This window comes from Phoca vitulina, unplaced genomic scaffold (genome assembly GCF_004348235.1).
Source record: "Phoca vitulina isolate PV1807 unplaced genomic scaffold, GSC_HSeal_1.0 scaffold16, whole genome shotgun sequence".
Lineage (NCBI taxonomy): Eukaryota > Metazoa > Chordata > Mammalia > Carnivora > Phocidae > Phoca > Phoca vitulina.
The window spans coordinates 25,866,740-25,894,529 of NW_022589719.1; the positions used below are offsets into that span (position 1 = coordinate 25,866,740).

The window sequence follows — 27,790 nt, forward strand, 5'->3', positions numbered from 1 at the left end:
AGAAGCTAGAGGCAGAGGGATACTGTCCACCAGCTTCGGCCTGCTCTGGGCCATCGGCCGAGGAATGACTGCTCCATCAGAACTGGCCTGCCTCCAACCCTCTCAGGACAGGCAGTGACCATGACAGATGGCTGGACCACATTTGGGGACAGGACACTGGAAGGAGGAAGAGCTAAGTGGGCAGCAACCCTTCAGAAGATTCCCCCCACCCAACACCCACCACTACCACCCAGATCCCTAGGGCACCATGGGCAAAGGCCAGCTTGTTCTCAGGCTCCGCCTGACCCCGAACACCAATTCCAGCTCCTAGATCGCAGGGAATGTGGGATCACTCCCTGAGCTCCACTCCTGTTCAGTTCCCAAAGGCTTCCTCCGTCATCTGGTATCTGATTCATATGTGGCCGGACTCATGGTGAGGGCCTCAGAAGCAAGGAATAGGAGAGAGATGGTGTTGAGACATTCCTACTGGTAATGGGATTGGGACAAGGTTCTCCGAGAAGGGACAGCTCAGCTTTCTAACATCCAGGAAAAGGGTTGAAAAAGGCTTGATTCCTTTATAAGCACACTGACCTGTTGCCTTCAGCCCGAAAGGCTGCACATTTATTCTAGTGACTCTTCCAGAGCTCATTCAACTCTTCAGAAAATGCCTTCAGAGCCACCTTGGACCAAAATTGATCAGCTTCCTTGATTGCCCGGAGTATTCCCCAACGCAAGCCTCCAAGTGACTTTCGGCTGTTTCCAAAAATCCAAATCCAGGCAAAAGACCAACAATACCTGCCCCTCCGAGGCCACTCCCGAGAACCCCAGGCACAGCCCTGAGAAATGGCGGCACCACGAGAATGTCACTATCCCAGTTGTGGTATTTGTCACACACCTGCCTTTATGGTCAAAGCTTGAGTGGGTTGCCCTCTCTCCTGGGCTCCCAACAAAGGCCCTGAACCAATCCCCAGGCGGCGGGTGAGTGTGGGACACCCCCACCCACACCCCAGATCTGGCTCTGCCTTCCCTGGGAGCGGGCCCATCTCTTCTCCCTCCCAGCAGAGCCCGGGCACCAGGACAGCCCAGGCTCCATTTGTCCCACTAATGAGTCTTAAGTGTTTGGCTTGGGCTCCTGCCAGCCCTACTCCTACAAGGAAAAGAGAATGGGAGAGAACAGGACAAAGCTCACGCCAGCTCCGTTCTGCTGGGCCCTGGGAGGGTTGGCATAGGGGCTGCCTGGCACCGACCCACCAGGGGTGCAGCCACGAGCTGACTTGGGGCCCCCCACCTTTCTTTCCCCTCTACTTCAGGGGGCTTCTCAAAATGCAGATTCCTGGGCACAACTACAGGATCGGAAGCCTGGAGGTGGGCCCAGGAATGTGCATTTCAGTAAGCACCCCGGGAGACTGTGACGACTGGTGAAGGTTAAGAACCACTAGCCTAGGAGGTCCGTGATGGGAATTCCAGGCTGCTGTGTGTATGCACATTTTTCTAGGGAGTCCACAGCTTTGGTCAAATTCTCAAATTAGGTCAACAGCCCCCATACCCCCTACAATAAAATAACATAACATAACATAACGTAACAAGCTAAGAAGCTCTGGCAAAGGGGATGATTTCCAAATTCAGGTGTAGCTCTGACCTCAGTGACTCAGCTCAGGCTCCACAAGGCGAGGCCCACGGGGGCCTCTCTTCTCAACACGCCTCAGAGAAAGCGGTTGGCAGGTCTGGGGAACCGGCCGAGGATGCCAGGGCCTGGCGGACATTCCAGAATGCATGGGCTAAAAGGGCCCTTAGGGTTCACAGAAGCCAAACTCCCCGGCAAGAAGGACTGACTCTTACCAACACCCAGTGCTCTCTGGCCACACAGCTAAACTGTACTTCCCAGTACAGTAGCCCCTGCAGTTGGCGGGGACCGGGAGTTGAATTCTGGCCAATGGAAGAGTCTCCCGTCCTGTGGTCCCTGTGGGAAGGGTCTCCCACTAGTCCTCGGGCGACTCCAAGGCCCCTGCAGATAGCCAAGCCACCACAGCGAAGAAGCTGGGCTCTAAATGACTGCAAGGCGCAGAGCATCCCCACCACCAACCCACCCTGGACTGTGCCATGAATGGAAAATGACCCGTTGTGTGTTCAGTTACTGAGATTCAGGGGTTGTCCGAATCAGCACACAGCCTACTATCACCAATACGCCCTCCTCAGGGACATTGAGCCCACGGGTGCAGGGAAGGTGAGTGTTCAGGGTCACAGTGAGCTGCTGGCGGGCCAGGATGGCCCAGCGATGGCCTTGCACGGGGGTTGGGGCACCTCAACCACACACCACAACCTGGGCAGCACCAATTCCCAAAAAACTTTATTGTTTCAAGTGGCAAAATGTTCTTGGTCTCTGTGGGGCACCTGGCAGGATGGAGGGAGGCCTGGGCTGGGGCTGGGGCAGGGCTCCGCCCATTACAAAAATCAAAGGCTTTTATAAAAATGCTATAAACTGGTATCAAAAGAAAACCCAAGGGAGGCTGGAGGAGGAAGCAGAGAGGGAGGTGTAAAGAGAGCAAGGGAGGAGGGACCAAAACCTTCAACCACTAATGCCTGAATCTGGTCAGGAGGGAAGGAGGGGGGGATACAAAGTGCATAAATGTGCCTCCCCAGACGCTCCTCACGTGGAGGGGGACAGAGGCTGCAGCCTGGGACCTGGTGGGGCTCCAGCCATCTCCCCGCCGGGGACCCCACAGGAATGGGCACTGCCTGAGACTGCCCGATGGGAAGGACCTGCAAGGGGGAGGGGAGGGAAGAGGTCAGGAGGGGACACCATGGGGGACACCGTGGCGGCCAGAGGAGCCCCCTCAGCTTCGGCTTCCACTCCCTGTGCCCAGCCCGGCTCCCCCAGCTGAGCCTAGTAGTGAGGAGCCCTTGAGCCTGGTAAGTGCCTCCAGGGGTCCCAGACCAGAAAGGCTGGCTGACCCCACTTGGGCCAGCCACAGGGCGGGGGTCGCATGGGGACCGTCCTTGAGCCCAGGGAGGAAGGCAGGACGGAAGCCCTCCTCCTCGTCCATCCCAGGCAACACCTTGTTCTGTGGGCAAAACCTAAGGGAGCCAAGGGGCCCACCAGGTCCTAGAGCTGGGCTCCACTGGCCTTCCTCAGAGAGAAACGGGGAGAGAACGGCCCAAAAGAAGGTACAGGGCCTCCTGAACCCTCCAGGGCAGGCCCTGCTCACCCCTGAGCCCCAGACAGAGCCCCAGCCCGGGAACCCACTCTCACCTCGAGGACTTCTCAGACCTTCTTCTTCTTCAGCTTCAGGGCTTGTAGCCAGTTGGGCGATGATCCTTCTGACCTAGAATGGCACAGGGAAAAGGTCATAAGGCAAACCTTAGGAAAGGTGAACAAAGTGAGGAAGTGGTAGGGAGGGAAACCCGCCCTCCAACCGGAGGAGGGAGGCTGAGGCTTCACCGCGGCGCCAGGAACTGGAGCGCCAACTTCACAGAGTTAATTCGGGCCAACCCAGTGAGGCCAATTGAGGTCACCTACCCTGAGGATTTCTCTGGCTTGGGAGGTAATGCAAGGGGCTTCCCCAGCCCCGGGACCTTGCAGGATTTGGAACGCTGCACGGCGGACTCCTTCTGGCTCAGCTTGCTCTCCGCAGGCTCCCCCTCCTCAGCTGAGCGGTTCCGGGGGCGCAGCTTGGCCTAGGAGATGAGCCCAAGTGCAGGGACACATCAGATGAATAAGCGGGAGGATTCCCAGAGGGCAAGGCCTTCTCCCAAGGGTATGCTGTCCCCAGAATCAGGCACAGACCCCTCTGCAGTCCTTTTGTCCAGATGGATGGGAAGTCGCTTAAAGATAACCCTCCAAGAGCTGAGCCGTGCCCTGCACAGAGTAGGTGCTCAAGAAGATCCTGCTACACTGAATTCAGGCTGACTGGGCTGGACAAAGCCAGTGGTGACTTCCCAGCCCTGTGTCTTTGTTCATTCTGTTCCCTCTGCCTGGAACAATTCCCCATCATCACCCCACCCTCCAGAGCCAACTCCTACATATGCCTCAAAGCCAAGATCAAATACTTACGTGAGACCTTCCTCAATATACCCTCCCATCCCGTACCGTATGACCATTAGGAAATAATCCCCCCACACACTCTGAACAGGCCTAGCCCTTATCTGTACCTCCCCAGTGACACCTAAACACCTCCCCCCCTTCACCAGAGCTAATCAGAGACATGGCTTGTGTCCCCAACCCACCCCCATGAAGTACTGGGACATGAACGCCTTGTTCTTCCTTCCATCCTACTTAGCACACAGCATGGGCCAGCAGGGCCCTCAGTGGAGAGCAAAATGACAGGAGCGATGGGAAGGAGGGCCCAGGGGATGGAGGGAGGGAGGGAGAGATGGACGGACAGAAGAAACGCTGGACGCAAGGTGGCTAGAGGCTGGATGTGTGGTTGAAGGATCAGACGGTACCTTCAGGGCTGATGGACTCAGGCCAGGAAAGAGGTTGACTTTCAGCCCCTTGGTGCCCAAGGACATCCGTGTCCGGCGGTTCTGAGGCTCCTCCACCACCTCATCGTCTGAAGACGGCACCCGAGAAGCTCGTGGCTCTGCAAGGGCCCAGAGCGGGGGCTCAGCACAGACAGCAAGCGCAGACCAGCCCGCCCCCGCACAGTCCCCAGACAGCGACACAGACGTCACCCAACAATGCAGGGGCCCTACCCGTGGAGTCCTGGAACAGGCGTGCGTCCGAGTCCGCTGCCTCTGATAGGCCCAGGGTGCCCCCGGGCCGAATGGCCGGCGCCCGGTGCCCTCGCTTGCGCCCCAGGTTGGCACGGTTCCGATACATGGCACTGTCAAGGACCTCGGTGTCCTGCTCGGGACAACGGCAACACCACTGCCATTGCTGTCCCGTGGCCCTGCCCATCCCCCAGGAGCCCTCAGCTCCAGCAGCCTAGAGCACCCTGTTCATAGGACTCACCCACTGCCCACTTCCTGCCCACCCCCCCCCCCGGCCTGACACAGCTCAAGGAGGCCCGAGGGCCGAGGCTCCGGCTGCATCACCCACGTGCCCCCCAACATCCCAACCACTGCCCTGGGCTCACCCTGCACTGACCTCAATGAAGGAGAAGTCCTGACTGGGAGAGCGGGGAGGTGGGCCTTGGGAGGGCCGCCGAGGGGGCCGTGTCGGGCCCTCCTCGCCCTGCCCAACCCCTGAAGGGCTCCAGGTGCCGTCCACCTCTTCTGTCTGGCTGGCTTCACCATCTGGCTGTGGCCTCCAGGAAGGCAGAGGGTCCCTGCTAGGCTCCAGGGGCTCCCCCTGGTCAGTACCCGCTGTGGCTCCTTCCTCCTCCAACAGGCCCCTGAGGCCCGAGGCTGCGGACCCCCCATGGACCGCTGCCCTGGAGTTGTTGGTGGCCAGCATCCCCTCCAGCAGGCCCTGGGAGCCAGAGGGCGGGGGGCGGGCCGGGCACCCACCAGGACTGCAAAGGAGACAGACCAGAGGACAGGGTCACCCATGAAGCCCCATCTCCCTCCCCCAAAGCCCACTCCACAGTATCTGTGCCCCTACTTCCCCCACCCTTTCCCTCTCCCGCCTTTCCAGGCTTTCCCAGACTCCTTCCAGAAGGATGCGATCAAGGCCTTGTACAGCACAGCACAGAGGGGACAAGGTGGGCAGCCTGGCAGGTTCAAACCCCAGGTCCACCACTTACTGAGCCTTTGGATGAGTCCCTCCACTACCAAAGCCTTAGGGTCCTCTAACTCCAGGGTCGCTGGGGAATGAAATGGGAACCAAAGTGCAAAGCCCAGTGCCTGGCCCCCAGCGTGTACCCCATCACTGACAGCAACGGGCCCCTCCTAGGGGCCCCTGCGTGGGATGAGCCAGCCACTGGCCCATCAGGCTGTGCAACCTCTTCAGCCCTCAGCCCCCACATCATCCCTCCCCGTGCCCCAGTCTCATGGAACAGCTAGGGACTCCCAGAACATGCTGGGCCTGGGCCCCTGGGTGGCTCAGTTGGTTAAGCGACTGCCTTCGGCTCAGGTCATGATCTTGGAGACCCAGGATCGAGTCCCACATCGGGCTCCCTGCTCAGCAGGGAGTCTGCTTCTCCCTCTGACCCTCCCCCCTCTCGTGCTCTCTCACTCTCTCTAATAAATAAATAAAATCTTAAAAAAAAAAAAAAAAAAGAACATGCTGGGCCTTCGCAGACTGCAGTGTGTGTGGACGAGCTGTTCCCTCGCCTGGGAGGCTCCCCCCCTGGCCCTCTGCTCACTCTCCCTGCAGTTCAATTCCTCTTCTGAAGCTAGCCTGCTCCCCTCCCTCAGCCTCCGCCCCCCTCCGCAGCCCTGCACGCCCTGGGCTCCCACCTGGACCAGCCCCTGCCTCAGAGCCCGTCTGGGAGCAACTCAAGGGCAAAGATGGGTCCCTTTTGCCTCTGTGCCCCCAGCCCCTGGGCCCGGGGCCTGGCCAGGAGGGGCAGGACTAAGCAAATGTTTGCCCATTGACTGAGAGGTTGGGTCACCTTGCACCTCAATACAATCTCCGCATCTCCTGCCTGCCACTCCCTCAAAACACGACACAAACACGCACGCTCGCTAACTCATACACCGTGCACCGCGAGCCGGCGCACTGGCCACCTCCCCCTGAAATAGGGACACGCCCTGCACACACTCACCACACACCTCCCTCAAGGCACATCTAGGACCCTGCCTCCATTCGCACAGCCGCACAGCCGAGCCACAGCCCAACACACACACACACACACACACACAGGGCAGGGCCATGCTGGAAGCCAAGCCTCAGAGAGTTGCCAAAGGGACTGGAAGGGGAGGGGAGTAGGGCAGGTGAGTCAGTAGCAGGCCGGAAGGAGGGAGGGCAAGAGAGAACATGTGTCAGTCTGTCCTTCCACAAGCTGCTGACAGATGGAAATTAAAGCGGTCTGGGGAGGGAGGGAGGGAGGGAGGCGGCAGCAGAAGTGCAGCAGCCCTGGATGGGGGCCAAAGCCAGCTCACCCTGCAGCTTAAAATCAGGGAGGCCGGGAGAGAGGGGGCAGGGGTGGCACCCCCATCCAGCCTGAGGCCCCGCCCAAAGCCTCTCCCTGGGGTGGGGCAGACACAAGGCTGCGGGCAGGCCCGCGGAGTTTAAGGGGATGTGAAACAGCGGATGGGTGGATGGAAAGATCCACATACAGAGCAAGACCTGGCTCCAAGCCACGTGGGCAGAGGGCCGCAGATGAGCTCTGTGGGCTCCGGGGGCGGCCACGAGGAGAGGGCGGCCACGAGGAGGGGACGGTGGGAAGAGCACCGGGGAATGCGGTGTGCATCATCCCTGCTGGCTTGGCGCCACCCCAGCTCGGGAGAAGCTTGCCTGCCTCTGAGCACCCAGATCACCTATCACCTGAGCTCCTCCCTGGCAGGGAATCAGGAGAGAAGCATGGTCGGGAACCTGCGCTGGGTGCCGCCACTGGCAGAGATGGGCTCCATCCCCTACCACACCTGCGGTACTTGTCCACTCTGAGTCTCAGCTTCTTCATCTGCAAAATGGGGACCATAAAAGACTGATACTTTGCTGGGTCTGTTGGCAACACGCTGGAAACATGTGCCCAGCACACCGTTAGCACCGTGCGCTAAACTTTGATAAATTTTTAGGATGATCGGGGCATCTGGGTGGCTCAGTCGGTTGAGCGTCCGACTCTTGATCTCGGCTCAGGCCAGGATCTCGGGGGTCCTGGGATCAAGCCCCACGTCTGAGCCCCACGTCTGTTTCCATGCTCAGTGGGGAGTCTGCTTGAGGATTTTCTCTCCCTCTGCCCCTCCCCCACTCATGCCTGCACATTCTTTTTCTAAATAAATAAATAAATCTTTTTTTTAAAAATTGGGGGCGCCTGGGTGGCTCAGTCATTGGGTGCCTGCCTTCGGCTCAGGTCATGATCCCAGGGTCCTGGGATCGAGCCCCGCATCAGGCTCCCTGTTCCGCGGGAAGCCTGCTTCTCTCTCTCTCCCACTCCCCCTGCTTGTGTTCCTTCTCTCACTGCATCTTCCTCTGTCAAATAATAAAATCTTTAAAAAAATTGTTTCAGGATAATCACCATCCCTAACATAGGTTCCTGGCCTGAGAACTTGTCCCATCTTGCACCATCTATACCCTCGACCCCATCTGGACTTAGCGTCTCCTGAGGGTCAGGACTCGATCCAACCCCACCCCACCCCCCACAACCATTCCAGGCACAGAACTGGGGAAGGGTATGAAGCAGATGTGCACAAAATCAGCTTCCCAGTACTCAAGGCTCCAAGACCCAAAATGAGGGAGGCTCAGGCCTCCAGCTGGAATGATGTGCCTAAACGGGCAGCAGATGGCCTGGACCCAAGAGACAGGAAACGTGCCCGGAGAGATGATGACAAGGCTGGGGCGCGAGGGAACATGAAGGAGCCCATAATCACCAGCTGTGGACCTTGTGCGAGTCACACTGCTTCCCTGGGCCTCAGTTTCCCCACCCATGAAATGAGGGAGCTGGCCTCAATGATCTCTGAGGAGATTTCATGAAGACCCCAAAATGACGGAGAGGTGTCCACACCACTAGGCCCGGGGGAGGGGCAGGAGATGACCAGGAGGCCACAGAGAGGAGAGGGCAGTTCATGAGCTCTCGGGGGACCCAAGAGAGCCACTCCCACCAGGAAAAGGTGGCCCTAGACACAAAGAAGGAGCCTGAGCTCTCCCCATGACCCACCCACCCCCATGCTGGCCTTGTCACAACTGTGCTGGACAGCATTCCAGCCAATGACCGCCTGCCATCAGGGGTCATTGTCCCATACAGAGGCAATGACAAAAATGTCCCCGCAGGCCTCACTTTATGGACAGCTCAGATCCATCCAAATTGGCAAAACAGATACAAGTAGCAAGCATTTTTTTTCAGTCATCACCACATGCCAGGCAGGTTTCTATCACTCTGTGTGTGTCCGCACCTCTTAACCCTGTGAGTAGGGGGAGTAAGTGCAAGAAATAGGAGGCCCTGAGAAAGAGAAGGAACTTGCCCAAAGTCACAGAGGTGGTGGCTGAATCAGGACCCAAACCTGGCAGATGGACCCAAACCCAGACTACTCTGGGCTATCCTCAAGGACTTCCCAGGGGAACCTCCAAAACTTCCCGCAAAGAGCAATTTTCCAGGGTGCAGAATTTCCCTAAGTCAGATGCCCAGAAGACCAGCTCCTTGGATATTAGTCAAATAAGTCTGGGAAACCTTGCACTAGAGAAAGGTAAACAGGCTTCCTTATCCCTGTGCTTTCACCTGCTAGCACGTGCTCATGCACAAACACTCGAGGTCTCCTTCTGTGGCCACAGAGTACACAGTCTTCCCCAAACTTAGAACATAGACAGAAAACCAGAGCGTCTTAAAGGCAGGCTAGAGACCGAAGCTCAGCCGGCTGAGTGCTGAGTCCTCCTTCTCCGCGCCTACCTTCCTCTTCCCCAACCCAGTCCTGCAGCCTCCTGGTGGCCCCCACGCCGGTCCTAAACAAAGGGAAAGATACTCCCACTTTCCCCTTCTCAAGAGCCACCCAAGCAGAGGGGAAAGGTGGAGGGCGTCAGTCCTGCTCCCTAGTAGCCTGAGACTCTCAAGCACTGTGACCACACCTGACAGCATTTACGATGTCGAAGCCAGAAAGAGGTACTGCTGACTGTGTGACCATAAGCAGGTCACACCCCTTGTCTACATGCAAACTGGAGATGGTAAAAATCCCTTTCCACGGCACAGGGCAGCTGTGAAGGTCAACGAGGTAAGGTAGGCAGCAGAGCAGGGTCCTGGGCACTAGGAATGGGAAAGTTTCCCGAGGCTAAGGTTACAGATGTCCCGGAACTCATCCAAGATCCCAGGAGCCTCTGGATTCCACGTCCTGTGAACCCACCCCTGCCCTGCAGCCTTCGGCACCTCCCCGCGCTCTGCCCACCTTCCTCTCTCTCCTCCTCCTCGGTTCCAGTGCCCCTCCCAACCCGCTGGTGGACATCCCCACCATTCCCTCTAGACCATTCCCCGTCCCTCCCGCCCCCCTGCCACTACCCTCAGCCCCTTCCACTCACAACACGGCCCCCACCCAACGCCTCCCTTTCCCTTCTTCCCCAACTGCCCAGTGAGAAGCTCCAGCTTCTTCAGAACGGTATAACCTTCTACCCAGTCAAGAGAATGAAACCAAATCTCAATGAACGGGAAATGTTAACAAAACACAACCAACCTCTTTTTAGCCTCCTTTCCAGCTGTGAGATCACCTCAGCTGGTTTCAGAACATAAAAATCCCTGGGACAGGCTGTGGTAGGCTCATAAAACCACTAGTCTGTTCCTCTGGAAAGCTCCCTTTCAGTCACTCTGTGTGTGGAGGTCAAGATCAGGGGGTCAGGAGCCAGGTCCCTATGACCTTCAGGTTTTTAAACTGTTGCTCTTCTGGGCCTAAAGACAGGGCAGGCAAGAAGCACTAAATTCCCAATCTCTGCAAGAAACAACAAGCACCACTGTCTACTCCACTCCTAACCTGGAGTGTCCCAGGCCAAGTGGACACAGAGTCCAGTCCTCCTGCTGACACCCGTGAAAGCATCCGTGTTCCCTGGCCCGGGAAGCCCCGCGGCTTTGGGCCAAGAGACCTGGGGGACCCCAAAGATGGGACACACACCATTCCAGCACAGTCATGATACAGTCACCAAGGAGCCTAAAGCATGGGCAGCAAACACCACCTCAAACATCACCATCATCAAAACAAGAGTCCACCTATGTATATCACACGCCAATTAAAAAAAAAGTAAAATTAGTAATTCACAGTCCAAACCATCTCAATTTTCCAAACCCTACAAGTCCTTGGGGGAAAGTGGTTTCTTCCCTCCTGAAAAGAGCTGCAATGTTTCAGAGAGCTGCCAAACCTTCCCTCCCACACAGGGATGGGGCTCCCTTACCTGGTTACAAAGCCGGGGACTTCTCCTGTCTCCATCCCGGGGTCTTCAGGGCAGGTCTCCAGGGAAGGTGTGGAGTGGTCTTCACTGTGGGTCTCTGGCCCACCTGTCCCGCCAGGCCCCAGCTCTCTGGCCTCTAGGCCCGGGGACAAGGTGCTGTGGTCGCTGAGCCCTAGCTCTGGGCACTGGCTGACCTCTCCCACCCCATGCTCCCTGGCTTCACTTGGGGCCCCCGAGAGCTCCATGTCCCGGAGTCCCAAGTCCTGGGTCCAGTCCATCTGGCCCACTCCACATCCCCGTGGGTCCTGAGAACCTCCAGACTCTAGGTCACATGGCACTTCCAAATTCCTTAGGCCCAGACTGCTGCCCCAGTCCACCTGGCCCGCCCCAAGCTCTCTGGGGCTACAACCTGCCCCCGCCATGCTCCTCAACCCAAGGTCTGGTGTCCAGTCTGCCTGTCCCACCCCACGCTCCCTTGATTTAAGGAACTCTCCAGCCTCCACACCCGACCAGTCAGTCTGTCCCACGCCGCTCTCTCTAGCCTGGCTGGGGCTCCCTACCTCCCCGACACCAGCCAGATCTCTGCTCCTCCCTCCGATGTTGGAGGTCCAGTCCTTCTTCTCCCCGACCCCAATCCCCCTGGGCTTCTCAGACCCTCCAGCCTCCAAACGGCCGGCCAGGTCCACATCTCTCAGGCCCAGCTTATCTGACCAGCTCATGTGTCCCATAGCTTCCTCCCTGGTGCCCCTCGAGCCCCCAGAAGCCACACAGCTGGACACCTCCAAGTTCCTCAGGCCCAGCTGGTCGGTCCAGTCCACAGGCCCGGCCGGGGTCTTCTCTGGAGGCACGAAGGGGCCACCCGCCATCTGGCCAGAAGGGCTCAGAACAGCACTGCCCGCCCGGTCGTCACCGATGATGCCGAACTGATGGCCTCTCTCGGAGGCTTCCGCGCAGAAGTCGCCACTCCAATCTCGCTGCCCCGGGCTGAAGGTGGCCTCCGGCTGGGGGACAACACCATGGCCGAAGTCACCCGCCCAGCCTCGCCGGCCCACCTCCCTGTCTTCCTGGCCAGCATGGCCCGGGCTCTGGGCCCCTGCCTCCTGGCCGGCACCGCCGCCATGCGAGCTGCTCTGGTCTCTCTGTCCCGGTGCCCCATCCTGGCCCTGGGGGGTGCTGGGGCCGAACAGGCCCCCCGATTCTCTCTCCTCAGGCTGGCTGGCCTCCCTGCTGGTCTCGCCTGGGCCGTCTCCACCACTCGGGACTTTCTTCTCAAACTCCTCGTCCTGCTGCTGGGCTTCCTCAGGGCTGAAGCCGGCGCGCAGGGCTCTCATCCCGAAGCCTCGGTCCTCAGGGCCCCCGGCTGTGGAACTGCCGCTGCTGCTGTAGTCCCTCATCCAGGCGCTCTTCCCGAAATCCTGATCCGGCGGCTCTGCACCCCGGCTGCTGAAGGTGCTGAGCGAAGACATGCTCTTGCCAAACTCCGGGTCCTGCCCATCTGCATCCTGGCTGCCATACCTGCCACGGTGGTCCTTCTTCCCCAATTTCTGGCACTGCTCGTCTATATCCTGGCTGGCATAAGCACCCAGAGAGTCTCTCTTCCCAAATTCCCAGTCCTGAAGGCTTACATCCCGACTGCTGTAAGTACCCAGCGAGTCTCTCTTCCCAAATTCCTGGTCTTGGAGTTCCGCATCCCGGCTGGAGTAAGTGCCCTGGGAATCCCGCTTTCTGAACTCCCAGTCCGGAACATCTGCCTCCTGGCTCTGCTGAGCACCAAGCTGGGCTGGCTTTCCAATCATCCAGTCCTGGGCGGCAAGGCCCCCTGGGGCAGACACTCCACTCCCATCCCGGCTGGCGAGCTGGATGTCCTCCTGGCCAATGCCACACCTGCTGGCCCACTCCCTGGCACTCCCTTCCCCTGCTGCTTGCCCACACTTGCTGGTCCAGTCTCCCTCTCCAAGGCCTGGGTCCCCTCGAGGGCTTGCACTCCCAAGGCCATAGTTCTGAGAAGTGTCCTGGGACCAGCTGGAAGGACTGAAACTGCTGGGAGGTGGGTCTGCTGCAATCCCAAATTCACTCTGCAGGTCTTTCTGGGCCCAGCCAAGGAGTCCCTAAGAATCAGAAAATAAAGACACAAAAAAACAATGCTTAGAGTCCATCAGAGTGGGAGTCCAGAATGAGACTCAGCACTGCCTAGTGTCTGAGAGCCCCACTTTGGCAACAGAAAGTCTGGGTTTAGATCCCAGCTGTGTGACCTTGAGCAAATCACTTAACCACTCTGGGCCTCAGGGTCCTCACCCTTAAATGGGAAGAATTCCTACTGCATGGGGTGGTTTGGGAGAATGAAACAAGATCGTTTAAACCAAACCTCAGCATAGTGCCTGGCATGCAAGGGGCACTTGTTATGGACACTCAATCAATGATCCCATGGACATGTTTACAGCCCTTGGGCAACACTTGGCTAACTGCCAAAATGAAAGCCAGCCTGGCGGAGTGGTCTTCACAGGGCTGTGAAAGGGGTCCACTTTCTATTAGGAGTGATCAAGACTCAAAAGCCCTCCACAACCTCCTTTCCAAGGGAACAGTCCGACCCTGCCCCTGGCCCTACTCACCCCTTCCTGAAGTTCCCAGCCCCTTCCTCTCTATGGAAAGCACCCTTCTGCCTAGCCCTTTGCAGGAAGACCTCGTAGCCCTCGCCTCATCCCTGGAGAAGACAGGAGGGACAACCTCTGCCATGGAAAAAGAACCAGCCCAGGGCTCCCTGCAGCCCCCCTACCCCCCCACCCCGACTCACTCCTTCAGGCGGGGGAGCCCTGGGCTCGGGGCTGCGGAGCCGGCCAGCCTCATCCCTCAGCGCCGCATTGGCTAACAGCCTCTCCAAGACAGACATGCTGGGTTCCCGGTCCCCAAGCCCGGCCATGGCCCCTGCCCCCAGCCCGCCCTGGGCTCCTGGGTGCGGCTGGGTGCAGGGACAGGGCTGGGCCGCTCCCCTCGCCCGGACCTGTCCAACGACTCTGGCTCGCGCTCGCCCTGGCCCCGCTCCCTCCACGGCAGCTGCAGCTCTGGTAGCCCCGCCCAGAAGCTAGTTGAGTCACCCAGAGCCCGGGACAGACACACCTACCGGGAGCCAGCCTGGTCTTAACTCCTTCCTGCTCCTCCTCCTCCGCCTCCACCTCTCCGCCCCCTACCCCTAAAGGCCGACTGGCTCCGCCTTCCTTCCAGCCCCACCCCTACCAGCCCAGGCTGGCCTTGAAAAAGACATTTCAAAAGCCACCTGGACCCCAGCCCTTAAATTCAGAGCAGCCTGGTAGGAGAAAGGGCACTGGCCAGGGAACTGGCACTCTGACCATGGCCCAGCTGCCGACTTGCTGGGTAACCCTGCACAAGGTTCCGCCTCCTCTGGGCCTCAGCTTCCTGTCTACAAGGCAAGTCTTGAGCTCAAGGGTAAGGGCCTTCATGGGGCGCCTGGGTGACTCAGTCGTTAAACGTCTGCCTTCGGCTCAGGTCATGATCCCAGGGATCTGGGATGCTCCCTGCTCCACGGGAAGCCTGCTTCTCCCTCTCCCACTCCCCCTGCTTGTGTTCCCTCTCTCGCTGTGTCTCTGTCAAATAAACAAATAAATAAATAATCTTTAAAAAAAAAAAAAAAGGGTAAGAGCGTTCATAAAGCCAGCACTTCCTAAACACTCAGGATGAACTACGTGCTATTCTTAGTGCTTTACGGCCTCTTTAGTCTCCGCCATGTGAGGGAGAGTTTATCGTCACCCCCATTTTACAGATGCAGAAACCGAGGCACAGAACAGCAACTCATTCAAGCTCATATCTGGGCAAGGAGCAGAGAAGCCAGGCAGTCTGGTTCCAGAGTCCGCATGCTAAATGGCTGCGCTACGTTGCCTTCCACAATTCCGTCTGTAAAGCTGGACTAACGCTCAGTATAGGTCAAGCACTGAGCACCTGGACATCTCGGTCTACCCGCAGTCCGACCCTAAGAGGCAAATGGCTCTTATCGTGAAAGGTCTCAGAAGCTAAGAGGTTAGCCAGACGGCTCGGCTGGCGGGAGCTGGAGCTGGATATGAGCTCACACCGGTCCCGTACCCTCAGCTCCATCAGCTCTGCCACACCGTATAGCTGCGAGGGACACAGCTCTAGGTGCCTGGCCCGGGGCCATATCCCAAGCTCTTGACACATGAAATCCACACTGAGAAGGCCCACCCAAGCCCCGGCTTCCATCCGGAGGCCCCCTACCCTCCCTGTGCCCCGGTCCTCACCTCGGAGCAGGCACCTGGGGTCTGCGCGTCTTTGAGCTCAGATCCAGCTCCCCGCCTTGCACTGCCCGCACTAGGTGGTGGTGAGGCCAGGAGCTCATCCAGCCAGCGGGAGCTGCCGTCAGGGCCTGCAGGCTCGGGCGACACACTACAGGGCTCTCGACCTTCCGTCCTGGATTGGGTGGCCTCAGCCTGGGCCAGGGTCATGGCCTCCTCCTCAGCAGGCAAGGCCTGCTGGGGGTCCGGGGTATCAGCAAAGAGGACACAGGGCTGGTCGGGGGGTGCTGACTGCTGCTGCCCTAGGACCGGCTCCAGGACGGGCAGAGTGGCCTCCCTGGTAGCCAGAGGGAGCAGGGACTCCTGTCCAGCCAGGGGCTCCTGCTCCTCACACCTCTCCTCTGCCTGCAGCAAGGCCACTCCAGGTGGGCCCCCTGGTGTTGAGAAGGGCTTGAGGGGAACTGGGGACTGGGGCTGACTCTCCCCATCCCCCTTCTGGGTTGGGGAGATGCCCGGGTCATCTGCCTGCACCCAGGACCCAGGCCTTCCTGGCCCCTCTGGAGCTGACTGGGCCCCTCGCCCCTGCTCGGACACTCCTTCCTCTCTGCTGGATGCAGCCCAGTCACTAGCCTCGGCGTCCTCAGCGGCCTCAGTGGCTTCAGTGATGGGGGAGGGAGGTGGGGAGTCCAGCCGCCACACCCCCAGACCCGAAGGCCGAGTAGGGAAGGTCCATTCAAAGGACTGTGACAAGCTCCAGTTGGACTCTGTCCCACTCCCAAAGGGACGATCCAGGGCAGACTGGCTCCCCTGGGTTTGGGACAGGGCAGCCAGAGAGCCCCCCAGCTCCTCCTGGTCCCGGCTACGCGGCCGGAGCACACCTTCAGAAAATCGGCGCTGAGCCAGGCTGATGGGACGGTGTATGTCACCCTTGGCCACCACATCCCCAGATGGAAACGTCCGAGGAAGGTCCAGCAACTCACCCCCCTCCATCAGGGGCTGGGCAGAGGTAGCTGGGGGCTGCTCCAGGCTGCGGTGCCCCGAGACCTTCTCAAGGGCTGGGCTGCCAGGTGTGGGGGCCTCTGGGGCTTCCACAACAGGGAGCCCTGAGCTTGGGGGGCAGCAGGAGCTCTGACCCTCATCGGGCAGGGCTACATTTGGAGATGCTGGGGTCATAGGGAGGCAGGGAGAAGGCCCAGAAACTGTAGGATTCTGGGTTTCTGGAAGCTGAGAATGGCAGGGAGAGCTCTCATCAGGTGAGTGAAGTCGGGGAGACCCCTCATCAAGTGAGTGAAGTTGGGAAGACCCCTCATCAGTTGAGTGAAGTCGGGGAGACCCATGGGCTAGGCCTGAGACTTCAGTGGGGAGGCCTGGGCAGGCGGAGCCTCCATTCTCTGAGGCGGGGCCTGGACTCGGGTCCCAGCGCTTGGCGATCTGCAAGAGAAAGGTCAAGAGCCATTACACACCGCCCAGCTGGGGAGAAGGGCCCTGCCAACCCCACATAGACCCCAGATCAGTTGCTTCCTCACACTCTCGCTCCACAGACAAGAGAAGGAGACAGGAGCTCAGAAGGTGGGCCTCTCAGGACAGCTAGGAGAGGTGCCAAAAGTGATTTACGGTATCTCATGCTTCTTAGGGTTCGCACAGACCCCACCCCAGGCCCTCTCCCAAGGATTCTGCGTATCCACAGGTCCCAGCACTATCCACTCCCCGAGGAAGCAGGCAGGCCTTGACTCGGGATTCAGGCAAAAGGCACCGAGGGACATGAAAGCACAGGGCTTGGAGTGATGGGCACTATCCCTCCTAAGCCATACGCCCTCCCCATGACCACGGTGGTCGTTGGGATCTCAGAGTCTCAGCTCTCCCCTCAGTAAGCTAGGGCTACAACATCCAGCTCAGAGAATTAGGTCAAAATTAAATAAGATCTGTGCACATGGCCTCTTGGGATAGGACTTACAGGAACAACGGATGCTACGGGACAGGGGCCCGGCGGGGAGGAGGAAGGGGCAGAGGGGGCACCAAGCACCCAGCTTCCTGGCATTCCACCACTCCACTTGGCCTGTCCCTAGACAATGAAGGAAGCCTTGCTCCCTTTGACCTTTGCCCTCCCCACGGGTCACACTTCCCCTGCCACCATCTCCAATGGGGTGCTTTGTCCCACCTCATCCCCTGCTCGGTCTGGGCAGGGGGAGATCCTGCTTGCTTCTCAGGGCCCCTTCCACTCCCTCTATCCTCCCTCCACTCTACAAAACTCCAGTTTTCAGGGCATCTGGGTGGCTCAGTAGGTTGAGTGCCTGACTTTTTTTTTTTATAAGATTTTATTTTTATTTTATTTTTTTTTTTTTTTAAAGATTCTTTTATTTATTTTACAGAGAGAGAGATAGCGAGAGCAGGAACACAAGCAGGGGGAGTGGGAGAGGGAGAAGCAGGCTTCCCGCCGAGCAGGGAGCCCGATGCGGGACTCGATCCCAGGACCCTGGGATCATGACCTGAGCCGAAGGCAGACGCTTAACGACTGAGCCACCCAGGCGCCCCGAGTGCCTGACTTTTGATTTCGACTCAGGTCATGATCTCAGGGTCCTGGGACTGAGCCCCACATGGGGCTCTGCACTCAGCGGGGAGTTTGCTTGGGGTTCTCTCTCCCTCTTCTTCTGCCCTGCCCTGCCATGCTCTCTCTCTCCTCTCTCTAAAATAAATAAATCTTAAAGGAAAAAAAGAAAAACACCTCCAGTGACCCCTCCTGCTAGTGCCCCCTGCAGGGCCCTCACTCCAGGATCACAGCACCCCTCCCCCCACTAGCCACCTGGCATAATCCCTAGTGATTTCAATGGCCACACAGGCGACTCTTCTCGCATCCTGGCTCTCTGTTCCTTGACCTCTTCTCGACTCTGTGACCCACCTGTCCCAGGTCTCCACCTCCCTGCAGCCACACCTGGGGCTGGACGTGGCTGGAGAAAAGCAAGCAAACAGAATGCATGGTCTCACGACAGCCTGACCTGCACTCGGACCTCCAGGACCTCAGATGGGCCTCGAGTGCCCAGCGGTCCCCCAACACTTCCCCTCCCCTGCCCACACTCCCAGGCAACGCTTTTGCCGTCCCCCGTCAGCTGCCAGCCCTCATACCCCGCCGCCTGCACGTGAACCCAAGCACTGTGCTCCCCCCTTCTATGCCTGTGAGCATCCTCGCTCAGAGCTCTCCCTCCTGCATCGTGGACCTTTCCTTCTCTACCGGCTCATTTCCACCAGCACACAAACTGCTCTCATTTCTTCTGTCTTCAAAAACAAACACACCCTCTTAACCTCACCTCTCTCTGAGGCTACCACCCAGTTTCCTGAACACCTTGCCTACGTTCACTATCTATCGGGAGAGTTCCTCTCGCCCCATTCTCTCCCAAACCCACTCCCAACAGCCTTTTCCCTTCACCATGCCAGCTAACACTCTTGTCAAGGTCACCAGTGACCTCCCTGTAGCTAAATCCCATTCCCAGGGCTCACCTGCCTTGACCTGGCAGCAGCATCTGACCGTGGATATGCCCTCGTCCAGCCCCGAAGCTGGCTGCTGGCTCCATGTGGCCTCTAGGACTCCACCATCCCCGATCCCCTCGGGGTGTCCCCTGCTATGCCTGGGGCCGGGGCCTTCTGCCCTCCACTACCTCCCCTGTGCCTCTGGTGACCTTAACCCTCCTGGGGACCTCAGCCATCTTAACCGCCACCTCTACGCCTACAACTCTCCAGCTGCCCCTCCATTTCCATTTGGGTATCTAAGAGGGATCGCAAACGCAACAAATCCAGAAGCAAACTCCTCATTTCCCCTGATCCTGCTTCGGCCTTCCCAGTCCCCATCTCAGTGAATGGTAACCTCACCCCTCCGCTGCACAGGCCAAACGCCCTGCCGTCATCCGTGCCTCTGCACTGGCCCCCCTCTCCTAGCAGTCTACCTGCAAACCCTGCCCACTTCACACCTCCCAACTGCACACAGAGTCGGCTGCCGGGGTCCAACCACCATCATCTCCTACCTGGATGATGCCCCAACTGGTCCATGCTACCGCTCTTAGCTCCCTGCCACCAAAACGACCCTTTACAACTAAGCCAGCAACACGTCACCGCCCTCCCCCACACCCCTCAACGGCTTCTTCCTCTCAGGGAGCCCAAGTCCTTCTGGCGTCCTGTGAGGCTCCAAGCACCCTGACCCACCACCTGTCACACCTCCCCAGCACGCGACACCCCCCCTCGCTGCAATCCAGGCATCCTGGCTTCCTAGCCAGCAAGGTACCAAGTCCCTTGTACTTGCAGTTCCCTCTGCCCAACACGCTGCTCCCCAAACACCTATGCAGCTCACTCCCTTACCTTCACAGCAAGGCCTCCCCAATTACCCGCAGCCCAGAGCTCTCTGCCTCTCCAGGTCTCCCACACTTGTCTGACCCGCTACAGTCTGCAGGTTCACAGGGAGGCCTGTGCTCGTGTCTGCCTCCCCACACTAGAAGGTGAGCTCCCTGAGAGCAGGACAGTGTGAGCTTTGTTCTTTGCTGTGTCCCCGGCACCCAGCTCACGGTAGGTGCTCAGTAAACATTTGTTGGATGGACAAGGAAATGTGGTCAGGTCTCCACTGTCGGGGAGATGGGACAGCCTTTGGCTAGCAAGGGCTCTGTGAGCAAGAAGGAATATCAGTTACTTAGGAAAGCAGGCTGGGGGGCGCCTGGGTGGCTCAGTCAGTTAAGCGTCTGCCTTCGGCTCAGGTTGTGATCCCAAGGTCCTGGGATCAAGCCCCACACTGGCTCCCTGCTCAGGGGAGAGTCTGTTTCTCCCTCTCCCTCTGCCCCTCCCCCACTCCTGTCCGATCTCTTCCTGCCCCGCACTCAAACAAATAAATAAAATCTTTTAAAGAAAAGAAAAAAAAGAAAGAAAAGCAGGCTGAGCCTGGCCACCCTCTAAGCACGCTGTGTGGAACAGTGGGAATGAAACAGGAAACCCTCCTCTTCTAAACCCCAAGAAGGCAGCTCAGCCAGGGAGAACAGTGGAACCAGGCTTCAGCCCCTGCGTACCTAACCTCTGTGAGCTGTGGCATTCACACGCCTCACATGGGACCAGGAGCATCCACTAGCCAGAGTTATCACAACGACTAAGTTAGTCACTGTTCCTGGGACATGCCCAGGTAGGTACCTGATCAGTGCTAGTTGTTATAGACACTGTAATTATTCTTCATAACGACCTGTCTCACGGCCTGAACCACACTTAACCGCCTGGGTGGTCGAGAACGCTGGCCTGGGAGTCAAGAAATCTGAGTCCTGGGGCCAGACCTGGGGCAAACCACCTCCTCCACAGGCCTCAGTGTCCCCATCTGAACTACAAGGAGGTAACACAGATGATCTCAGGTGACCCTTCCAGCTCTAAAATACTAGGATTCTGATTCGTAATAGGAGGCTAACTCACATCAGCGGGTGGGCCCGAGCCGGCTGGCAGAGCCAGGTCCCCGTTGAAGGCCAGGTCCAAAGGGGCGGTGTTCCTGTGAAAGAACAAGACAGGAAATGGAGGCAAAGAATAGAGCAGCCCCTCACTGATGGACAAGGGGAGAGTGGATCGAGAGGCTGCGTAAGGAACTTCACTAGCACCCAAAGTTAACCCCCCTCCGCCCCAGGCCATCTATTCCTGAACCCCCCCTGGAATCACTGAGGACAGAGATGCTGTACAGTTTCCGTAGAGAAAGTGCCCAGGGAGAAGGTCCCCATTCCCTTCCTGCACATCAAGGGTTAAATGCCCCCCCCCCACAACCCGCTCCTTCAGGAGACGCACCCTGAAGGAGAAGCACCCTGCGTGCCCAGACCCCTCAGTGGTTCCCCAAAAGATAAGTCTTCCTTCCCCTAGCCCCTAAGAGGTTAATGTTCTCCTCCAGCCAGGGAGAGTGCAGCTGGTCCCAGCTGCCCTGCCAATACTTCTTGAAGGATTTCAGGGGGAGGATGAGGGGAAAGAGTGATTTTCCAAAGTTGAAGTTGTTCTCTTAAGCTCTGCTTAGAGCAAGGAAGGGGAGGAAGCCAGAGAGCAGACTGGGGCAGGGTGTGACCTCCCAGAGGCTGGGAACAAAGACGGGTGAACTGGGGCCCCTACCCTCCAGGCAGGTTCAGGTGTGAGAAAGGCAAGGCTGGAGGGCAGGGAAGGGGGGGGGGGGCCTTCAGGTTGGGGCTCAGCCCACACCACAGCAGCCCTGCAGAGCAGCAGGAGGGGGAGGGGAGCCTCTCCCTCCAACGCCCAGTGCCCACCACCCCAAGGGGCACCTCCCGGCCAGCCTTCCGTCTACACTGGCACCAACTCCATGGAAGTGAAGCCTACGCAACAGTCTCCAACCTGGCTGTAACCCCCGTGCGCTGACGCGAGCTGCCCGGGCATCAAGGTGTGCTCACGTCTTACCTGTTCTATCAGACTCCTCCTCATGGGCACCCTACTCAGCCTGCCCCCTGCTCCCCCCCGCACACACATCAGCACCTGCACATCGTTCCACCCACAGTGCAAGCTACACTTAAGAGAACGTGCTTTGGCCTCAAAGAGACCTGAATTCAAATCCCAGTTCTGTCTCTTACGTGCTGAGGGGCCACAGTTTCCAGATCTCTAGAACAGGTCTAATATTCTCTTCACTAAATAGCATGGCTGTCAATTAAATGAGGCAAAATTCAACTCTCAGTATAAAAAAACCTAAAAATAACTTCCCTGTGGTACATTTGAACTCCACTGTGAACATCCATCCACTCTGTAAACAGCATTACAATTATAAAAAGAACATCGTTACGATGACGCTGTCTACAGGGGAAATGTTTTGTGACTTAGACAAGGGTCTGCCTGCACTCAGAGCACACTAAACTAAACTAACCTAAACGTGAAGGTCACAGTCCCAGATAAGGCCACCCATGTGTCCTCCAAGCTGCCTCCCACCCCTCACCTCTCCTTAGGGGTCTTGCTGTGCTCTTCCTGGCACTTGCTGGGAGACTTTGCTGGCCCCTCCTGGGACCATCCCCTGGAGAGGGTCCCACCGTCCTCATCCCTGGGACCTGTGGCCACACCATAGGTCCTGGGGCCATATCTCGAGCTGCCATCATGGTTAAAGGTGAGGCGGGAGCCCCAGAGGCGATCAGGGCTGGCAGGGACCTCCTTCCGAGGCTGCTCCATCTTGGCCAGGATCTCTTCCACCGTGGTGGCTGCAAAGCGCTCTGAGGCTGGACGGAAGGGGGCAGGGGCCTTCCGCACACCTCCTGGGGCAGCACATCGGGCTGGGGGTGTCAAAGGGGGTATCTCTTCTTTCCCAGCCTCCTCTTTCCCAGTCTCTCGAGGGGCTTCTCCTCCAGTAGAGGCCTCGGTCGTAGGCCTTGGTGCAAAGGGAAGGGGACGCTTGCTGCCACCATAGGGCTGGGGTCCTGCCAGCATGTTCATCTTCCGGGCAGAAGGCAGCTCAGCCAGGGGACCCCGAGGGGGCCGAGGCCCAACAGGCACCAGCAGACTTGGCTTGGCAGGCAGGGCTGGCTTTGCAGGCAGGGCCCGGGGTTTGGGCTTGACGGGAGGTTTGGCCCGAGGGTCACCTACCAAAAGGAAAGGATTGGTTGGGGAACTGTCAGAAGAACCAGAAAACAGAACTTCATCGCCCACCCTAAAAACTCAGAATGTTCACATCCTTTTAGGTCCAAGTCAAATGTCACCGCTTCCAGGAAGCCTTCCTTGATTTTCCATACACATCTCAGAAGCATCTTCTCCCAACTCCAAATTTCAAAAATGTTAGTCAACTCCCTCACAAGCTAAAGCCACTTAAGGGCCCAGCTGGCACCTTATTTCTCCTTGTACCCCATTTTGCACCCTAGCACACGTTCTTCTCAAATGAACAAACAAATGAATGAACAAGAGCCAATAAACAGATGCCAGCCTGCCCACATCAAGCAGCCAGGCCACCATGTCCCTAATCCAGTCCTTTCCTCCAACATGACACTCTACTATGCCACCACCCACAGTAAACGTAGCTCAGCTTCCCCACTCTGTCTCCCCACTGCCCCTCCCACCCCCCCACTGAGTGCACACCCAGGCCACCTGGGTCATCTGGTGTGTGATCAGGAATGCAAACTTACTATTGACCTAAGCCAAACAGAAGTAAATCTGCTACAGGAAAAAAAACAAGACCAGAAACCTACCTTCTACATAAGGCATTCCAATGCCAAATAAAAGACTTGGAATTACTCATGGCCACGGCCCTTCCCATAGAATCCTGTATCACCCACTCATTGGGCTCAGCCCAAGAAAGGAGTCTAGACAGAGCCAGGAGGCCTGGATTCAAACCCTCCCCTAGGTGCATGCCGTTTCTCCCCTAGACCTCAGTGTCCTCCCCTGCAAAACACACAGTTTAATCCGCTTGCCCTCGAGGGTCAGTCTGCTCTCATGTGCTGGGGATCTAGGGTCTCAAACGCTTCTGAAAGGTCTCAACAGGAGCGGACAGCCTTTAGAACTCACCCTGCATATCCCCATTATGCCTCCTGCCCTCACTGCCCCACCCCCTCCCAGGCAGAGCTGGGGTTCAGCTGCTGCCCCTCCCCCCTCCTCCCAGCCACCCTGCTCCACCCTGCACCCATAGGTACCTGGCTCGGAGCCAGCAGATACCAGCTCCTCCTCCATCTCCCGGGGCGGTGGGGAAGCCATGGCTGTGCCTTCCCTGAGAGCCGACACTTTCATCACATGCGGCAGAACCTGCGTGAGAATTGGGGGGCAGAGGGGCTGTGAGCTGGGTGGCTGGAGACCCAGGAAAAGAGAGAGAGAGAGACTGAGAAGGCAAAGGGGCTGAGCACTGGCAGTAGACTTAGCTGAAAGAAGTCTCCTACAACTAGCAGAGACAGAGTATGGGACAGGAAGCAGGAACTTCAGAGGGGCTTGGAAGAGGTCAAGGGACGTCCCCAGCGGCTGTATCCTCCACTCTTCCCAGACTAGTCTCTAAACTCCAGGCTCCTAACCCCAAAGTCCTGGAGCTTCAGGGACCCGCCCGCTGCTCCCTCTGGCAAGCTCTCCAAAACACCCCACTTACCGTTCCCAAGGCACCCCTTGGGGCCGGCAGCCCTGCCCGAGATACCTACTCAGGGGCAGAGCAAGAGGGCCGTGAAGTCTGAGGTCTCTCTGTGAATCACCTCATGGGAGACGGGAAAAACCCGCTCCTCCCCAACCTGGGGCTCCGCCCCAGCGCCTGCCTCCCCCTTCCCGCTCACCCTCCTTCCCCCCTCCTGCAGCTGGGAGTGGTTCCCTCTCCCCCCTTCCCCCTCCTCCTTCCACATCCCTGCCCCACTCCCGCCTCCCTCTGAGCTGTCTCATCCAAACACGGAAAAATAAGGAATAAAAAGTAAACATCTGGAATACATTTTTTTTTCTTTAATTTCTCAATCGCTTTGGCTTCAGCTTGGAATTTGATGAGGTAAAGCCAGGGCCTAGTCCTGTTGCCATAGCAATGGCCTCCCACTGGATTTCCAGAGCCTCGCCAAGAGGAAGGAGGAGCCGGCCCAGGCCTGGGCTGGGAGAATGGGACAGGACTTGAGAACATCCGGGGGGTGGGGTGGCTTGGGGGAAAAACTCCCTGGGGTTCCCCCTTCTAGGCAGTCAGGGTGGGATAGCCACAGCCTATGAAATGGGGATACTGGGCATCACTTGCCCCCAGGGTTGGCCTGAGGGATTTTGAGGGGGACAGAATAAATTTTAAACCAAGCAACACAGCCCTATGGCAGGGACCAAATGGTGCCCCTCCTCTAAACCTGTATGTAGCAGGAGCTCTGGGGTCTGATATGCCAGGATTCAAATGCTGAGTGGCTCTACCACTTTCCAGCTATGTGACCTTAGGCACATTGCTTACTTCTCTAAGCCTATTTTCCTATGTGAAAAACGGTGTACCTGAGGCTGGTGGGAGACCTATGTGAGATGGTGCATGCAAACTTAGCACAACGCCCAACCCGTAAAAAGTAGCCAGTAAATGTCGGCCAGTATTCGTATGATTCCATTCAGTGTCACCAATGAGCTAAGACCTTGGTAACTAACTACCTCCTCCTCTCCACAGGCTGCTGGCATTCCAGACCATTCCTTCACTCCTGCGGCCCCAGTCTTGTCACCTGCTCCTCAGATACTCCACCACCTCCTCAGTTCCCATTCTGACTCCATCCCACCCACAAGACCCCCACCCCCCAGGCTCCAGAGCCCTGCCCCTCTCATTCGAAAGGCAGGAGGAGGTTTCCCATCACCTGGTATGCACACAGCCCTGACGACAACGAACCCTCTCCCACCTGCAAGGGGCACTGCCTTCCTCAGCACCCACTCCAGCTGGCCTGGGGAGACAGCGCCAAATCCTGAGAAGGGACCCCTGGGGCCCAGCCTTTGGAAAACCCACACACCCCTCACATTTGACCCTGCCCCAGCTTGCTTCTAAAATGAGAAAAAACACCAAGAGGATAAAGAGAAACCCAGGACCGTCAATCCCTTGGTCAGCCAACTACAAGGGAGGACTGCACGCTGTGGGTGGGTGATAACTGTGCAGAGCCAGTCCGAGCGTGCATGGGGGAGGGGCACACGCCATGAAAAAAAATTAAAAAACACAAGATTACTTCCTTGTCCTTGAACATTTATTTCAAGGGACATGGTGTGGGTGGTTAGAAATGGTCACAAATTGGCCCAGGACCGTAAAACCCTTTCACCTGGGGGCCTGATGGGCACTGCAGTATGAGGGGCTGCAGCAATGAAGTGGGGGGCTCGGCTTCCCCAGTTGAGAGGGGCCACAGAAGCTCAGAGGCCCCAGCCGGGAAACCCAGGTGACCAAGGCCGTATAGCCAAAAAGCGGTAGAATCGCAGCAGCACGGAGCACCCCTGACCCCCGAACAGTCAGGGAGAGACTAGCTGACCCCCGGGAGCAAAGGCCGCCAGAGGGGCTGGGGAGAGGCCGGGCAGCTGCAGCCCAGGGGGGCAGGGGCCCAGAGCGCCATCGGCGCAAGCGGGGTCGCCCCTATGGACCCTGGGATCTCGGGCCGGATCCGGGGCCAGAGAGGTCGGCAGGGACAGCACGTAAACTGCTGGAGGAGGGAGGGCCAACGGGAAGACGGAACAGCCCGGGGCGAGGGGCCGTCTGGAGGGGCCCAGTGGGGAGCTCTGGACACAGAGGGGACGCCGGCAGCCGAAGAGGAGGAGGAGAAGAGGGTGGAGGAGGAGGAGGAGGGGGCGGCGGCGGCAGAAGCGGAGGACCTGTGCGCTGGCTGTGAAGCAGCCGGCGAACAGACGAGGGACTGGGGACGCGGACCGGGTGGGGGCGGACTGGGGTGGCTGGGGGCGTGCCGAGGGAGCCGGGGGTGGGGGCGAGCGCGGGCCCGGGGAGGGGGAGGCGGGGGTCCCTCCAGCAGCTCCGCCCGCCCCCGGCCCCGCCTCAAGCCCTCGCCCCCTCCCCCCTTTCTTCTAGCTCGGCCGGCACGAGCTCCAAACCGTGCACCCTCCGCCCCCGCGCACACGCGCCAGCTCCCCCGCGACCCCCGCTTCCTCCGCGCCCCCGGGCCCTGCAAACTTTCCTGGTGACCCCCTCTCCACCTCAACCCGAGGTCCCGGCAGGAAAGCGCCCACTCCTTCCATGCCTCTCCCCCGCCCCCATCCCGGACCCCGCCCCCTCCTTCGCCCTCCTGACCGCCCCCGCGCACTCACGCGCTCCCCCGGGATCCGGCTCCGCTCGGCTCGGGCTCTGCGACCCGACGCCAGTCCCTGCCGCTGCCGCCGCCGTCACCGCGGGACCAAGCCAGTGCGAGCCCCGGCGGGGTCCCGCCCCTAACTCCGCCCAGGACCACGCCCCCAGAGCGCCTCATGAATATCCATGAGCCGGTGGAAACCGGGAGTAGGAAGCCCGGGCAGAACACGCCGAGTCGTATGCAAATAGGCGCAGCCCCGGTACTCAATTATTTATAAGTCTTGCAAATAAGGGGCCTGTCCCAGGCTCGGACCCCCGCGAAACTGACGCAACTCGGAGGCTAGGAACGTTCAGGCAAGATGGCCACCGAGACGACTGCCTAGAGAGGCTGCCTGAGGACGGCCCGCTCGGGCCCGGCGGCCGGCACTGATTGCAGCACCATAGAGTCACGGCGAGAAAGAAGGTCACCGTTGGCGGACTGGAGAGGCTTCCTGTGGGAAACACCTGAGAACGCACGCAACGTGGCCGCTCCACGTGTATCAATTCAGACGTGGAGCCAGCGTGAGGACGACTGGAAGCTCTGGTTCCCTAGCTGGTCCTCACTTCCCTGCTCTTATGTCCCCAGACGTAAATTCCTCCCAATCCCCCAAAACAAAAGCTTCATCCATACTCCACACCTTTCCTGCACCCCTACCCACCCCCCACACCACTCGTCGTCCACATCCAGGCTCGGGTTTCCGTTGCCCCGCGCGGCGAGGAGGCTGGTCAATCCTGATTCCATTATCTAAACGCATGGAAGACCCTTGACTCATAGGTGATTAAGGACTGAGCCAGAAGCTGCCTCCCCTCAGCTTGGCTAATGGAGTGGAATTGTGAGAGTGACTTCCTAATCAGATCAGCTCTCATTTCTAGACTCTCAGGTGGCCCATCCCGGCAGAAGACTGAAAACCAATGCTTGTCCAACCGGGAACAGAACAGGATGTACCTGGAGGCTTG

General features: G+C 58.5%; 1 protein-coding gene across 2 annotated transcripts; it reads right to left on the bottom strand.

Moving 5' to 3' along the window:
- Positions 1-1,592: 1,592 nt before the first annotated feature.
- TNKS1BP1 (tankyrase 1 binding protein 1) lies at positions 1,593-26,911 on the bottom strand. 2 transcript variants are annotated; one of them, XM_032414443.1, is made up of 12 exons: positions 26,815-26,911; positions 23,742-23,850; positions 22,067-22,700; positions 20,569-20,641; positions 15,148-16,572; positions 10,886-12,990; positions 5,066-5,432; positions 4,672-4,822; positions 4,423-4,559; positions 3,497-3,654; positions 3,230-3,302; positions 1,593-2,739 (listed from the first exon to the last, which is right to left on the bottom strand). In XM_032414443.1, exons 2-11 carry the CDS (start codon positions 23,833-23,835, stop codon positions 3,242-3,244), a joined length of 5,205 nt encoding a protein of 1,734 aa, XP_032270334.1. In that variant the 5' UTR covers positions 23,836-23,850; positions 26,815-26,911; the 3' UTR covers positions 1,593-2,739; positions 3,230-3,241. The 2 variants fall into 2 exon arrangements, with proteins under 2 accessions (XP_032270334.1, XP_032270335.1); XM_032414444.1 differs by lacking the exon at positions 26,815-26,911 and adding an exon at positions 24,182-24,269.
- Positions 26,912-27,790: the final 879 nt, after the last annotated feature.

Bases quoted from the DNA above. Each gene is read 5' to 3' on its own strand.
- TNKS1BP1 (XM_032414443.1), bottom strand. From the start codon at position 23,835: ATGAAAGTGTCGGCTCTCAGGGAAGGCACAGCCATGGCTTCCCCACCG. The intron at 16,573-20,568 runs GTGAGTTAGCCT...TTTCTCTTGCAG, and splicing joins GCTCGGGCCCACCCGCTGAT to ATCGCCAAGCGCTGGGACCC. The intron at 12,991-15,147 runs GTGAGGACCGGG...TCTGATTCTTAG, and splicing joins CCCCAGGTGCCTGCTCCGAG to GGACTCCTTGGCTGGGCCCA.